This window comes from Hoplias malabaricus, chromosome 17 (genome assembly GCF_029633855.1).
Source record: "Hoplias malabaricus isolate fHopMal1 chromosome 17, fHopMal1.hap1, whole genome shotgun sequence".
Lineage (NCBI taxonomy): Eukaryota > Metazoa > Chordata > Actinopteri > Characiformes > Erythrinidae > Hoplias > Hoplias malabaricus.
Genome location: NC_089816.1, coordinates 4,419,567 through 4,434,975, shown reverse-complemented (window position 1 = coordinate 4,434,975; position 15,409 = coordinate 4,419,567). Strand labels below are relative to the sequence as shown.

The window sequence follows — 15,409 nt, the reverse complement described above, 5'->3', positions numbered from 1 at the left end:
AGAGAGAACACACCACACTCCTCACAGACAGTCACCCGGAGGAAACCCACGCAGACACAGGGAGAACCCACCACACTCCTCACAGACAGTCACCCGGAGGAAACCCACTCAGACACAGGGAGAACACACCACACTCCTCACAGACAGTCACCCAGAGGAACCCCACGCAGACACAGAGAGAACACACCACACTCCTCACAGACAGTCACCTGGAGGAAACCCACGCAGACACAGGGAGAACCCACCACACTCCTCACAGACAGTCACCCGGACTCCAAAATTAAAAAAATTTAAAATTTAAAAATTGTGTCAAACTTGACCATCTCATCTTATTTGTCTAATTTTACTGCTTTGGTACAAATTTTCTTTAGATTTTTTCCCCCTTCATCCCTTATCCTCCAAATGACCAGCCCACCGAGTTTACAATTACATCCTAATTTTTACACTCTCTGGTTCCTTTTCTGTTGCGAGGCAAAAACATGGATGATGCACATGATGTTGGAGCACTCACTGAACATGATAAGGCTATAAAAATAACACTGAGATGGTGTTGTCACGTCTATGGTAAGAGATGGAGTTCATGCCTTACCATAAATATCAAGACACTATCACGTCACCACTGCTGACCAAAACGATGAATTTTAATGATGTCTGTCTCCTCTGGCTCCCAGATAAGAAACTGTCTACCTTCTCTGTACTGTTTTTTCCATGGGAACAGAGGCTTTTGCCTTTTCCTCAAAGTGGATAAAAGCCAATTTCTGTAAACGCAGATATAAATATTGCAGTGTACCTTGTCCCTCTGTTTCATAGTGCATTTGCTGGGATTTACTGTGCTCTCCTTCTCCAGATTTTTATGTGCTCTGTACATTTTGTTTTAAAAACGGGTTCCAAGGAGTCTCTCTCTCTCTCTCTCTCTCTCTCTGTGTGTGTGTGTGTGTGTGTGTGTGTGGATAGATTGGTGCCTTTACAGAATTTGTTTGACATTATACAGCCTAGAGACAATCCACATGGAAACAGTGGTAAAAGCAACAGTATAAATTTTACAGACCAGGTTTGCAGCTGTTAATCAAACTTGATGTTTGTTAGTGGTATTAAAATTACAAAATGATGTCTTATGCAATAGCTAAGGTCAAAGCAATACCACAGAGCCTGGCAATTAAAAATATAACCTAATTTTTTAGATGACGAACAGAGATAATTCTGAAATGGAGAGTGTTAAAACACACAAAATCTATAAATAAAATGTTGCATAATTTGCATGCAATTTAAACAACAGGGAGCCAACCAAAGTAACCATACAGACAGCATCTAATAATTAATAAATAATAACACATAAATTAGCACAAAAATTCAGTGTGTCTCTCTCTCTCTCTCTCTCTCTCTCGCTCTCTCGTCGCTATGGCAACATTGCGTCCTGGGTAAAATTAGGCAAACTGTGCTCTGTCGAAACCATGTTTCTGTTTGTTGGAAACAAACATTTTGGAGAGAGGTAGAGAGAGATAAGGTATTAAATAAGCTAATAGCCGAATTATCAGAAACAATCTTTCACTTTCATATTTCATATTTTCAACATTGGTACCTTGCAGTGGTTTCTTCATTCAGTATATTCTATTTCTTACCTACGCAAAGATTTGATCATCCCTGACTAAACTATACGCTTTGTTAGTTTTAAAGTACTATAATACGTAAGTAAATGCTCAATATGGAGATCAAGATTCTTCATGATTTAATGCATAATTACACAATACATTTTTAAAAATCCAAAATATATATTTCAGCAAATAAATAGAAAGATTTTACTCAAGACTGAAAGAACTGAAGAAAGCTGCAAATGAGTCCAAAGTTTTAAGCTTAATGCCAACTGTCAGTGCAGCACTATGCAAGATTTTTCTGGAGTGACTGAGCACCATTCAAAACCTCTCGGGTGAGTTTGAGAGGTGTTTGTGTCCCAAAACTAATAATTCATCTAGGACTGTGCCATATTGTGCCATCATTTGTGATAATATCGCTATAATTCTTAAAACAATGAGCAAAAATGCATGGTAATGAACATATGAAAGAACAAAAAAAAAAAAAAACAAGAGACAAAACTAATTTGTTTCATTACCTCAAGCAGAAGCACCCAGTTGAGAATGAGGAAAAGTCAAAAATGCCACAAGGAGAGTTAAACAGCCAATGAGATCTAAACCAAGCACCACATTGACTCAGCATTTTTATTGTGAAGCTTTATCCATCCATGCATCCATTATCTGTAACTGTTCAGGGTCGCGGTGGGTCCAGAGCCTACCTGGAATCACTGGGCGCAAGGCGGGAACACAGGTCCTTCACAGGGCAACACACACACTCACACATTCACTCACATCTACGGTCCCTTTTGAGTCGCCAATCAACCTACCAACGTGTGTTTTTGGACCGTGGGAGGAAACCGGAGCACCCGGAGGAAACCCACACAGACACAGGGAGAACACACCACACTCCTCACAGACATTCACCCGGAGGAAACCCACACAGACACAGGGAGAACACACCACACTCCTCACAGATAGTCACCCGGAGGAAACCCACGCAGACACAGGGAGAACACACCACACTCCTCACCCGGAGTGGGAATCGAACCCACAACCTCCAGGACCCCTGGAGTTGTGTGACTGCGACACTACCTGCTGCACCACCGTGCCGCCTTGTGAAGCTTTATGGGTATTTTTTAATTCATTCATTCGTTGCCTACAGCCGCTTATCCAATTCAGGGTCGTGGTAGGTCCGGAGGCACAAGGTGGGAACACACCCTGGAGGGGGCTTCAGACCTTTGCAGGGCGACACACTCACACAGTCACTCACACCTACGGACAGACACGGGGAGAAAAGTCAGTCCTCACAGACAGTCACCCGGAGGGGGCCTCGAACCTACAACACCAGGACCCTGGAGCTGAGTGACAGTGACACTACTGTTTATGCACACACTAAATTTTCTGCACTTTGGTTATGTGGTAGTTTATATGCTATATTTTATTACACAGTATCAGAATCTTGGTAAGTTATAGTTGTTTACAAAATAAGCAAGTGTTTACACAGTGCAATGTGTAATTGTGCAATTGTGTATTCCTGAAATCAATAAAAGTATTTTTCAGCGTTTTGTCAAATCGCCACAAATATCGTTTTTGCCAAAATCCCCAGAAATATTGTGATATTACATTAGAGACATATCGCCCACCCCTACATCCAACAGGAATATTTTGCCTCATTACTGTATTTGCAGAAAAATGCCATAAAATCTGCACAGAAAACTTCCTTAATAGATGAGTAGAAGCTGGCATTGCAGCAAAAAAGGACAAACTTCATACTGTTAACTTGGATTTCAGAAGAAATTTTGGATGAGAATGTACATCACAAACATGACATAATGATTGTAACTTATAAAACATTCAACAACTGTAGTAGTATTTTTCTACCTCATCATAGCTCAGCTGTGTTGGGTATGACATCATTCTTGGCTTTCTAGGATGTCCAAACTTTTGAGGCTAGGACAGATAATGGTCACAGAAGAGAGAGCATAGCCTACTGGGACCCACCCAATTTCACAGAGAGAGAGCTGTCTGCCACCATGGGCTGCTTCAGCCTACTCCCCATTCAACATCACAACCAACAGCACCACTGGGACCCTCCTCAAAAATCTGTTACAGGAACCCTTACGTCTCTCTGGTCAGGCTGGGCTAAATAATATTTACATTCTATAAAAAAAACCTTTCTATAACATTAAAATGTTAAATGGTTTGTATTCTAGAGTTCCAAACACTGATCAGCCATAACATTATGACCACCTCTGTGTTTCAACACTCAATGTCCATTCTCGCAGGTCTATTGACTATAAAGGAGCACTTTGTAGTTCTATAATTACAGAATGTACAGATTTGTACATTCCTTTCAAAAATGTACAGTATTATACACTTGGTGCCTAATGGCACTTTTCCACAGCATGGTATGTGCTCTGCTTGACTCTACGGTCCTTGGTTGGTTTCCACTAGTCCCCCTACAATGGCAACAACTGCAGCAATGGCAGCATTAATGACAGAACAACAACAACTGATTGTGACAGAATCCCAGTTCACATAGACCAATGGAGTTCTCCCGTTCCTTGTTAATATTTCCGTCTCTCGCTGGTTTCTTTTACCAATTTAAAGACTATTTGAACCTGTTCAAAACCCTTTTGTGAGTTGCTGTTGTGAGTCATATTAAACAATGTGTTCACTACTGTAGCTTGGACATACTTTGCAAGAGGCTAGTTTGTGCTAGATGACTGCATTTAGCCATGTAGATCGGTCTCTCTGGAAAATCCCACTTTCAGGGACTAAGTATCAGATTTGCCTAGTGGAAAAGCAAAAAAGCAGAGCTGACTCAAGCCAAGCTGAGCAGGTACCATGCAGGGGAAACAAGACAGCTAAGGTAAGGCAAGTTTATTTACAAAGCATATTTCAAACACAAAGGCAGTTCAATGTGTTTTACACAAAATCTATAATAAGATGCGAGAGAATAAAAAGACTGTAACTAGGTTTAACTTTAAGGGGGATATAATATTCCACAAGTTCACTGGGGTCTTGCTGAAAAAGGTCTGGGACAAGCTTTGGTCAAAGTACTACAACGATTGAACAACACAGCACAGTTCTCCCCCTGTCTAAACAGCTCAGTACAGAACTAATTAATTCAGTGCCTGTTCCTTTAACTGATAATAGGCCACAGCTTAGTTCTGTGTGAGAGCCCAGGAGTGAGGCATAAGGAGCAGAAGCTCTTGTTTCTGCTTCTTCTCCATTCTTGTTTTTGCCTTATTCGTGTTTGTAACCTCATCTTTGCTGTGATTATAGATACTTAGAAAAGCAGGCTGGACAATTGTAAAGTCTTTTCACTATAATTTGGAAGATTATAGTGAAGATTATAAAAATAAATTGGAAGAATCTTGACTCTTAAATGCTAATAAATTTCAAAGAAATGTCTGAAATGAATTCGGACACCGGAGATCATAAAGACCAACGCCATTTCTCAGCTAGAGATGTATAAATCCCCATAACACTGGTTGATTCTCTGGTGAAGCTCCTTTCAGTACCTTTGGAGTGGATCTGGGGTGGCTTTGGGGTTCCAAAATGAATGATCCAAAATTAGCACCTTATCTCACTAATATTTGTAAGGGCGAATGTAACTAAATCCCTACAGAAGTGTCCTTTAATTAATGTTAAATATAAATCTCTGCTACAGCAAAGTTGGACAAATCACCCATTAATAGTAACCTTTATTATGAGAAGAAATTTTGAATGAGCAGGTGTCCAAAAACATTTGGCCATACAGTAGACATACTTGAAAAATATCAGATGTCTGGATAAAATGCTCTTAACCATTTCTCTCAGAATTAAAGGAGGATTTATACCAATTATTTCATTCATTCATTGTCTATAACCACTTATCCAGTTCAGGGTCGAGGTGGGTCTGGAGCCTGGCCTGAATCACTGGGCGCAAGGCAGGAACACAACCTGGAGGGGGCGCCGGTCCTTTGCAGGTAACACACACTGACACATTCACTTACACGAATTACATGATTTTCTTAATGATTTTGATGCAGGATATGCAAATGATCCTTCCACCTTTCACTTTGATGAGGATCTTCAATGGCATCCATTGATAATCTATAACAGAGTTCAATATGGTAAACGAGGCCATCCATCATTCATCCATCAGTGAAGATATGAGAAATGTGCTGATGACATCACATTTCCTGTATATTGCTTCCAAGCAGGTTCTTTAGATCCTTCAACTGGTGCACTCTGATATGATGACGACACTGTAACATGGAGGTTCTGTCGGGAGCTGAAGACATTTACATTACATTCTTCTCTTAAAATACATGCTCTGTGCTCAAGGACTAAGGATGCATAACACTAAATTTGTCCAAAGCTCCCCTGAAAGCACTTTTAAAGCTGAGGAATCGTCAGCAGACATGTATGAAGAAATCCCAGCTCACCCTATGCTGTGATTTTAATCAAGCAAAGAACCCTAAATTAATTACACTTTCAAATAGAGGCTGATTCAAATCAAGAAAACCTCAATCAAGAAAGATCTACTCAGGAAAACAAGCTACACACCCATCAGCCATAACATTATGACCACCTCCTTATTTCTACACTCACTGTCAGTCCCCTCATATGCACTGACCATGCACTGTAGTCCACCAGTTGCTCTGCATACACTGTTTACCCTCTTTCACCTTCCTCTTCAATGGTCAAGACCCCCACAGAGCAGAATGTATTCGTGTGATGGATCATTCCCAGCGCTGCATAAACACTGACGTAATGGTGCTGTTTTAGTGTGCAATGTGTTGTTATGATTTGATCAGACACAGCAGTGCTGTTGGAGTTTTTAAACCCCTCAGCGTCACTGCTGGACTAAGAATAGTCCACCAACCAAAAATATCCAGCCAGCAGCGTCCTGTGTCCACTGATGAAGCGCACAGATGAGTGGACAGTGAGTAGACTTCAGGAATTCTGCTGTGTCTGATCCACATGTACATGTGGTGCCACACACACTAACACACCACCACAACAATGTCATTGCAGTACTGAGAATGATCCACCACCCAAATCATTCCTGCTGGTGGGATCATTCCTTCTGAGGGTCCTGACCACTGAAAAACGGTAGAAAGAGGGCAAATAGTATGTAGTATGTAGTGCAAGCGATGGACTACAGTCTGTAATTGTAGAACTACAAAGTGTTCCTGTGTGCTCAGTTGAGCTGAGAAAATGGACAGTGGGAGTAGAAACAAGGAGGTGGTCATAATCTTATGGCTGATTGGTGTATATCAAATGCTCTCACCCTATAGCACAGCCATATCAAGTGTCACAACATTTATTCAATGTAAAAGAAATGCTTTATACTTCGTCTGTGATAACTAATGACCTATTAATATTTAACACGTATCACGCTTGGATACTGCGCCACAGAGTAGATGCTCATAAGAAGACAGGATGGAGCCCAGGGAAAGAAAGTTTTGGACTAAAGCTCCGAGTACAGCACTAAAGACTGTGTATTAAAGATATTCTCCCGTTTTTTTATGTATGCCACACATGGGCTAAACTAAGTACAAGGACAAAATCACAGAGAGCATTTGAAACTCATTTTAAATCTTATATATTTGTCAAATGGTGCCACATGAGCAGCCCTTAACACTGTGTGAGAAAATAGAAATGGTGTAGAGGGACTTAAAATGTTGAGAAACCTTTGTCAAATTACCACTTTTGAGATACGTGTTATTTTAGAAAGTGACAGTTACTTCATTAGGTGTGGGATCTGGCAGTGTTGAAGGTTTCTCTTGTTGAAGGAACAGCATTAAGTTTTCCATTATTATCGACCAGTGTTTAGCAGGTAAACTCATTTCACTGTACAAACACTGTACAGTGATTGTGTTGTTTTAAGTGCATACAGTAAAATTCTCTGTTATAGTCCCATTCAAAAACAGAACACAGTCCCGTGATCGACAGGGTGATACTCCTATATTTTTTTATTTTAATTTGAACCTTACTTTGAGACAAATACACATTTTTCCAGGCATGTTAATTAGCACACATTCAGCAAATACATATATATATATATATTCTGAGTCGATTCCAGGTAGGCTCTGGACCCCCCGCGACCCTAAATTGGATAAGCGGTTACAGATAATGGATGGATGGATATTCTGAGTCTGTGTTGTAATTGTATGAAGTAAGTTAATTAATCTCATGCTGTATATACTTTGGGGCGGCACGGTGGAGCAGCAGGTAGTGTCGCAGTCACACAGCTCCAGGAACCTGGAGGTTGTGGGTTCGATTCCCGCTCTGGGTGATTGTCTGTGAGGAGTTGGTGTGTTCTCCCCGTGTCCGCGTGGGTTTCCTCCGGGTGCTCCGGTTTCCTCCCACAGTCCAAAAACACACATTGGTAGGTGGATTGGCAACTTAAAAGTGTCCATAGATGTGAATGTGTGTGTTGCCCTGTGAAGGACTGGCGCCCCCTCCAGGGTGTGTTCCCACCTTGTGCCCAAAGATTCCAGGTAGGCTCTGGACCCACCTCATTGATGAATGAATGTATATACTTGCTACACTTACACTAAAGTGTAATGACCCATTGTGCTAAAAATATTCACATTACTTTCATTCATTTTGCAAACTATTTGCCCGAGTAATTGTAATTCTGGCTAAATGTGTATTCAAGTGTTAATTTGGGGGACATGATGTGAGCTTCAAAAGTAATCAAGTCAGCCGATAAAAAACAGCTGTAAAGAAATTGGACTTGCAATCAATGTTAAAAATTAATCACCGTAATATCTCGTGGTGATTTTTATTGCATACCATCTCGCCATATATTATGAATCTCAACGGCTCTGTCTCATTTCATGTGTGTTTTTCAGACCTCCTCCAAGATGATCAAGAAAGAATTTGACATGGGTGTCAACTCCATTCTGTTCTTTATAAAACAATAAATAGAAGCAGAAATGTCAGCACACATTTTTATGAATACTACTGCATACTACAGAACTGGATGATTTTTTTTATGATGCATGTAATCAATGTTCATGTGTATAATAAATATCTGTGATATAATCCCTGACAGAGATCCCTGATCGAGTCAGCTCAAACATTTGCATGTTCCAAAGTGTAGCATTCATTTATTAACATTTGCAAACTATGATAATATGCCTCGTTCCAGGGTTTGTCTTTGTAGAGATTAATCATTTACTGTCAAATAGGTCCAAGGGTCATTTGCTGTCAGCCATTTATCATAAAATGATTTAAAAACATAGTATTCTGTTAAGACCTGAGTCAAAACAACACCCTGTTGTTGTGTCTATACAATGTATACAATGTATCTGTACACTGCCAGTGAAATTTAGGTTGTGGGGTTGGGACTGAAGTCTATCTATCAGAGTAAGATACAGCTGAGAATAAAAGAAAGGATTCAAATAAGGGTTTACTGCATATAAATTTATAGAGCAGAGGAAAATGGCAGAGACATGCATACAAGCACACACACTAATGAGAGCTAGCAGGCAATAAACTGTTGCCCTAAAGAGAGTGGGGGGCAGATGCTAGTTCACAGCTCTATGGCTCTATTCTCTCTCTCTCTCTCTCTCTCTCTCTCTCTCTACCAACTGCCTCTTCTTACATAATCCCCTCCCCCTCTAGCCTGCTCGCCTTTATTGGCTCATTTCTCTCTATCTCGACATTAGGATTTTCACCTTTATTACAGTCATTTTTTCCCATGCAGTAGGATTGACACCCAGTTATGATGTCTACATTATGATCGATGCTTTTGTTGTCTCTAACACTGTCCTTTTATGCCTGCCGCACTTCATTCACATTTGCAATGGACGCTTTGGTAAATAAAGCATATTGATGTGGCCTTCAGAGATAACTGAAGCCTCCTCTGGAATCTTGACAGACAAGATGGAGTCATGAGGGTTCTGGGCTGCATGATGTACAGCATTTTCATGAACCAGGCATTTTAATGCTGTTATGGTCATATCCTCCTTTTATGTTAAATTCATACATATCTATGGCCCCTGTTTTTGTCAGTGAATCAAACAAAGGCTCAATCAGTGACTCATTGCCAAACCACTACTGAAGGACACTGATCATCATTGAATGTGATAAATATCAACATATAAGCTGTTCTAAATCTAATTAGACAAATGAGTGCAAGCTTGTTTATTCATGCACACCCTACAGTAAAGAGAAACACCAATGAAAACATACATAGAGACAAAAAGAGAAAATATTTCTGCTAGATGTCTGCCTTTTTTCTTGTGCCATCCTGGATATGCTTGGTGGAATTTGTCTCCAAACCACTGATACTTCACCCTCCATTTTAGTGCCGTGCTCCTGGCCTCTGTTCTCTCACCTCCTTTCTCCCGCGCTCATGAAACATACAGATAAAAGCTCCCCCTTGCCCCCTCCCCCACATCCAGATCCTGCTCCTCTAGGCACGGCAGGCAAGTACAGGTTCATATGCACCGCACATCCATGCAGGCTGTTGCTCACATAAGAGGCTGCATCTTCCATTTCATACAAAAAGAGAGACCCTTCCCCCACCCTGCTCACTCACTCACTCACTCACTCTCTCTCTCACACACACACACCTTACTAAATTATAGTTTGTTTTTATAAATTCATGGCTGCTGTCTCACATGCTCGGCCAAAAAAGAGGTAAATCAAAAAGCTGAAATTGCGCTGAAATAAATGTAAAAATGATCATTTAATTTTATACTTTATACGTCAGGTTTTGTGCTTCCTTGGTAGTCATTCATCTCATCTCTGTTATGTTTGATTTGTACATGTCAAAGAAAAAATGTATTCTATACAGTTACCCACTCACTCTATATTCTAACATGAAATACCTTGAACAGGAACACATCATTGTGCTATAAGAATAAACATGTCTGCTTTGGTAGGTAATTATATATATATATATATATATATATATATATAAAAATAATTATCATATGTATATATAAATTATTTAGCAGCATCATAATCAACGATTCTATGGCTATTTTTCTGATGGAACACAGTTCAACTGAACAGTCACAAATCCATGTAAGATAATCTGGATCTGTATAAGGGACTGCAGATGGTCTAATATTACTACTGCGAAGACAAGGAGATTAAGTAATGCATGTACAGCTAAGACAATAAATCAATGAAAACACAGCACATATATCAAACAAAAACAAGGATCAAGCCCTTATTAAAACGTTCATCACCCATGCTCTGAACAGAAGGATCAGCAAACGTGCTCATATTTGTATCAGCTCCAGCCTAGCAACCATATACACATCCGCGACTCCCTAGACTCATGCCCCCAGTGGCATGTGCAGTTATTAAAGCAGGGAAAAGCACATTTACCTGATCATACCAGTCCCGATTGGAGCATGTGCATTCGGGCCACCATCCTCCCTGCCCTCCCGAGTTGTTGCCATTCACCTTGGGGCCACCCTTGGACTGGCTCTTGGGGTTGGGCCCTCCAGGACCCCCGGCGGACATCATTTTTCCCTTACTTCTCCCTAGAGTGCCCCCTCCTCCCATGCCTGCTCCTCCGCCTGAGGTCTGGGGTGGTAAGGTCTGACCGCCTCCGTATCCGGCTGGGTATCCATACGGCTCCGGCTGCCAGTCTCCATATGCCGGGGCGTCCATCCTGCGCAGGGCAGCCATGCGGGTCACTTCGTAGCATTCTGGGCACTTGCAGCAGTGGTGGTGTTTGTGCATGCTGGCTCTATCACTCTCTCTCTCTCTCGCTCTCTCTCGCTCTTTCTCTCTCTCTCTGCTCAGATCAAACACAGCGCTCGTTTCTCGGCTCAGGGAACAGCAACGCTGCTGGGAAAAGCTCGCGGATCACAGCTACGTCGCCAACGTCCCTCTCCCAAGCCCTGTTTTATCCACCTCTTTGTTTCTCCCAATTCAGAAAAAACAGCATATGAGGAGGCGGCAAGCAGGAAACAACAATAATGAGAAATAGAAAAATGACTGTAGTCTTCCTCTGGATGTAAAAGATCTTGGAAAATAACGTTGAAAATACTGTACACGATCTCGCAATCAGAGACCAGCCCCGATGACAGGATTCGCTTCGTGCCGTTCTCGGATCACAGTGATATGTATGATACAAATTCATAGATATATATATTCATTTGTTTATATATGTATATATTTACACACACACACAAATACATATAAAAATATGAATATAAACAGACAAGCACAAATACACAGTTATATACAGGTACAATATTATTTTTAGGTGTATAGATATATATGTATATATATATATACATATATATATGTATATGTATATAAATATCTATATGTGTGTGTACAAATATATATAAACAATTTGTATATATATAAATGATATCCGTAAAGTCTTCCCCTGTATTTCTCTCCGTTTCCTTTTTACCAGTGAGGTTCCTTCCTCCTTTTCTTCCTCCTGTGTTGGGAAGCGATTTCGTTCTTTCTCTCTCTTTTCTCAGCCTGCAGAGAGGAGCTGAGTGCTGAATTGCCTCTCAGCCTGCTTGCCCTAGATGTGGATTATACAGAGGGATGTGAGCAAGCAAGAGGGGGAGAGTGAGTGTGTGTGAGAGAGAGAGAGAGAGAGAGAGAGAGAGAGAGAGAGAGAGAGAGAGAGAGAGAGAGAGAGAGAGAGAGAGAAAGGCAGAGAGGGGGAGAGCGAGATGCGCAGCAGCATCCCTACAGCACCTCAGCCCTGACAGCCACAGCCAATCAACTCGCAGCACGGCCATCAGCAGCAGCACCATCAGGACTCAGAGCTTCAGTGACTGCTCTTAAAGGGACGGCACGGCACTTAATCACAGATATTCACAGATTCCAATGCTTCCAACTATTTCAACAATTCCAGCCTTTAACCCAGTGCTTACGTGATATGGACATGGTTCATATCATAGACATAACACCCAAGTCTTCGGTCCAATCTTCTGAGAGGGTTCCAACATGTGCTAATTTGCTTTTATATGCTCACTTGAACACAGCTGTCCAATGACAGGCACATTTCTATTCTTAAATTGCATATTCAGAATTGCACGCTCGTTGTAAATAAATCATTATTTGTTTGAAATGCTTTGACCATGTTATTGTTTTGCATTGTGGTCTAAACCAGAGAACAACATGCTATTCCTTTATATAGTGGACTGGAGCAACATCTTTCATTCATGCATTTTCTGTTACCACTTCATCCACACACATTGGATGAGGCACCATCACAGGCCACAACACATTTACACCTATGAACACTCTGAGTAAGCAATCCACCTACCAATATTCAATCATTCATTCATTATCTGTAAGCACTTATTCAGTTCAGGGGCGCGGTGGGACCAGAGCCTACCTGGAATCATTGGGCGCAAGGCGGGAATACACCCTGGAGGGGGCGCCAGTCCTTCACAGGGCAACACACACACATTCACTCACACACTCACACTTACGGACACTTTTGAGTCCCCAATCCACCTACCAACGTGTGTTTTTGGACCCTGGAAACCGGAAACAGGAGCACCCTGAGGAAACCCACTAATAATAATAATAATAATAAAACAAAGAATTTCATTTAATTGTGGTTAAACACATCAGGCCCAAGCACATTGTGACATCTTCATATGCATGTCCACTTAAGAATAAGAATTACGCACTTCTGTCTCAGCGTAGGTGGTGTGAGAGGGGGAGGGAAAGACAGTGAGAATGAAAGGGATGGCTGGCTGAAAAAGTGTGGAATAAATTGAGTAGAGTCTGAACTTATTAGAAGTATTAGAAGACATCTGTAATAACAACTTCCCTTGAACTTAGTTGGGAATATGATTTATTAAACGTGAAGCCTGCTAATTTCACCATACTACTAAAGCCAAGTTATTACTGCTTACAGCATTTAAGCTTCTCTGTTAAAATGTTATTTAATTGGTAACATTTAATAGTAATTGAATTCAAAGTGTTTAATTCAATGTTTTTGTTATTGGTTTGTTAATTGTAATGTTGCATATGCGAGGACTGCTAAACTAAAACATGGATACCAATGAAACTGACACAGAACTAAGATTAAGTAAAATATGCACTGAACATAAAGGCCAAACACATAGGAACCTGAGCAAATATGAAATGACCGACAACACAAGCCTTCACATAGACCAGAAGCACCTGTGAGCCTTGGTCACATAACTACAGAGGCTCACACGAGGGACAACAGGAATAAAAAATACAATCATCTCATGTTTGTTAAGACTGCCTTATATGTCATCCTTCATAAGCCTTTTATGATTTGTGGAATAAACCTACAGAAACATCTGCTAAGGCTGATTCCGCTTTCTCTAATAACCAAACATTAAATTTGCCTCTTTGTTTTAACATCCATTGTCAATATAATAACAAGCTCCAGTTACTATGTAGCTGCACTTTGGAGTCCTACAATTACAGTCTGCAGTCCATCAGAAGCCCTTTCACCCATCTACAACTTACATTGGTGGAATATTCAGTGACTAATCCAGCATGTGCTAGCAGAACGAAACCACATCAGTGTAACTGCAGTGCTGAGAATGATTTTGGCTGTTTCCCATTTCTTTACAACCAAACCGAACTTTTAAACTCTTTCACCATTATCTCTCACCTCAAATAGCACATTCATTCATTCATTATCTGTAACCGCTTATCCAGTTCAGGGTCACGGTGGGTCCAGAGCCTACCTGGAATCATTGGGCGCAAGGCGGGAATACACGGACACTTTTGAGTCACCAATCCACCTACCAACGTGTGTTTTTGGACTGTGGGAGGAAACAGGAGCACCCGGAGGAAACCCACGCAGACACAGGGAGAACACACCACACTCCTCACAGACAGTCACCCAGAGGAAACCCACGCAGACACAGGGAGAACACACCACACTCCTCACAGACAGTCACCCGGAGGAAACCCACGCAGACACAGGGAGAACACACCACACTCCTCACAGACAGTCACCCGGAGGAAACCCACGCAGACACAGAGAGAACACACCACACTCCTCACAGACAGTCACCCGGAGGAAACCCACGCAGACACAGGGAGAACACAACACACTCCTCACAGACAGTCACCCGGAGGAAACACACGCAGACACGGAGAACACACCACACTCCTCACAGACAGTCACCCGGAGGAAACACACGCGGACACGGGGAGAACACACCAACTCCTCACAGACAGTCACCTGGAGGAAACCCACGCAGACACAGAGAGAACACACCACACTCCTCACAGACAGTCACCCGGAGGAAACCCACGCAGACACAGGGAGAACACAACACACTCCTCACAGACAGTCACCCGGAGGAAACACACGCAGACACAGGGAGAACACACCACACTCCTCACAGACAGTCACCCGGAGGAAACACACGCGGACACGGGGAGAACACACCAACTCCTCACAGACAGTCACCTGGAGGAAACCCACGCAGACACAGGGAGAACACAACACACTCCTCACAGACAGTCACCCGGAGGAAACCCACGCAGACACAGAGAGAACACAACACACTCCTCACAGACAGTCACCTGGAGGAAACCCACGCAGACACAGGGAGAACACAACACACTCCTCACAGACAGTCACCCGGAGGAAACACACGCGGACACGGGGAGAACACACCAACTCCTCACAGACAGTCACCCCCGGAGCGGCAATCAAACCCACAACCTCCAGGTCCCTGGAGCTGTTTGACTGCGACACTACCTGCCGCACCACCGTGCCGCCCTCAAATAGCACAGTAACATTAAAATAAAGTACTGCTTAATTGGCTAAATTGGCAAAAGCTGCATATTAAAAATATTAGGAAACAAATGCTCTTTTTAATTTAGTCCAATTC

At 41.9% G+C, this 15,409-nt stretch overlaps 1 protein-coding gene across 9 annotated transcripts in view; it reads right to left on the bottom strand.

Annotated features, from left to right (window-relative positions):
- dlg3 (discs, large homolog 3 (Drosophila)) overlaps positions 1 to 15,409 on the bottom strand; it is a 105,975-nt gene that overhangs the window by 69,851 nt on the left and 20,715 nt on the right. Inside the window, exon 1 of one of the 9 annotated variants that reach the window (XM_066649152.1) lies at positions 10,917 to 11,708. The exons of 7 other annotated variants lie outside the window; for them this stretch is intronic. In XM_066649152.1, coding sequence (XP_066505249.1) covers positions 10,917 to 11,276 — 360 coding nt within the window. In that variant the 5' untranslated portion in view covers positions 11,277 to 11,708. Of the gene's footprint in view, positions 1 to 10,916; positions 11,709 to 15,409 lie in introns of those variants that run through there. One more of the 9 variants, XM_066649151.1, reaches the window with a different exon arrangement.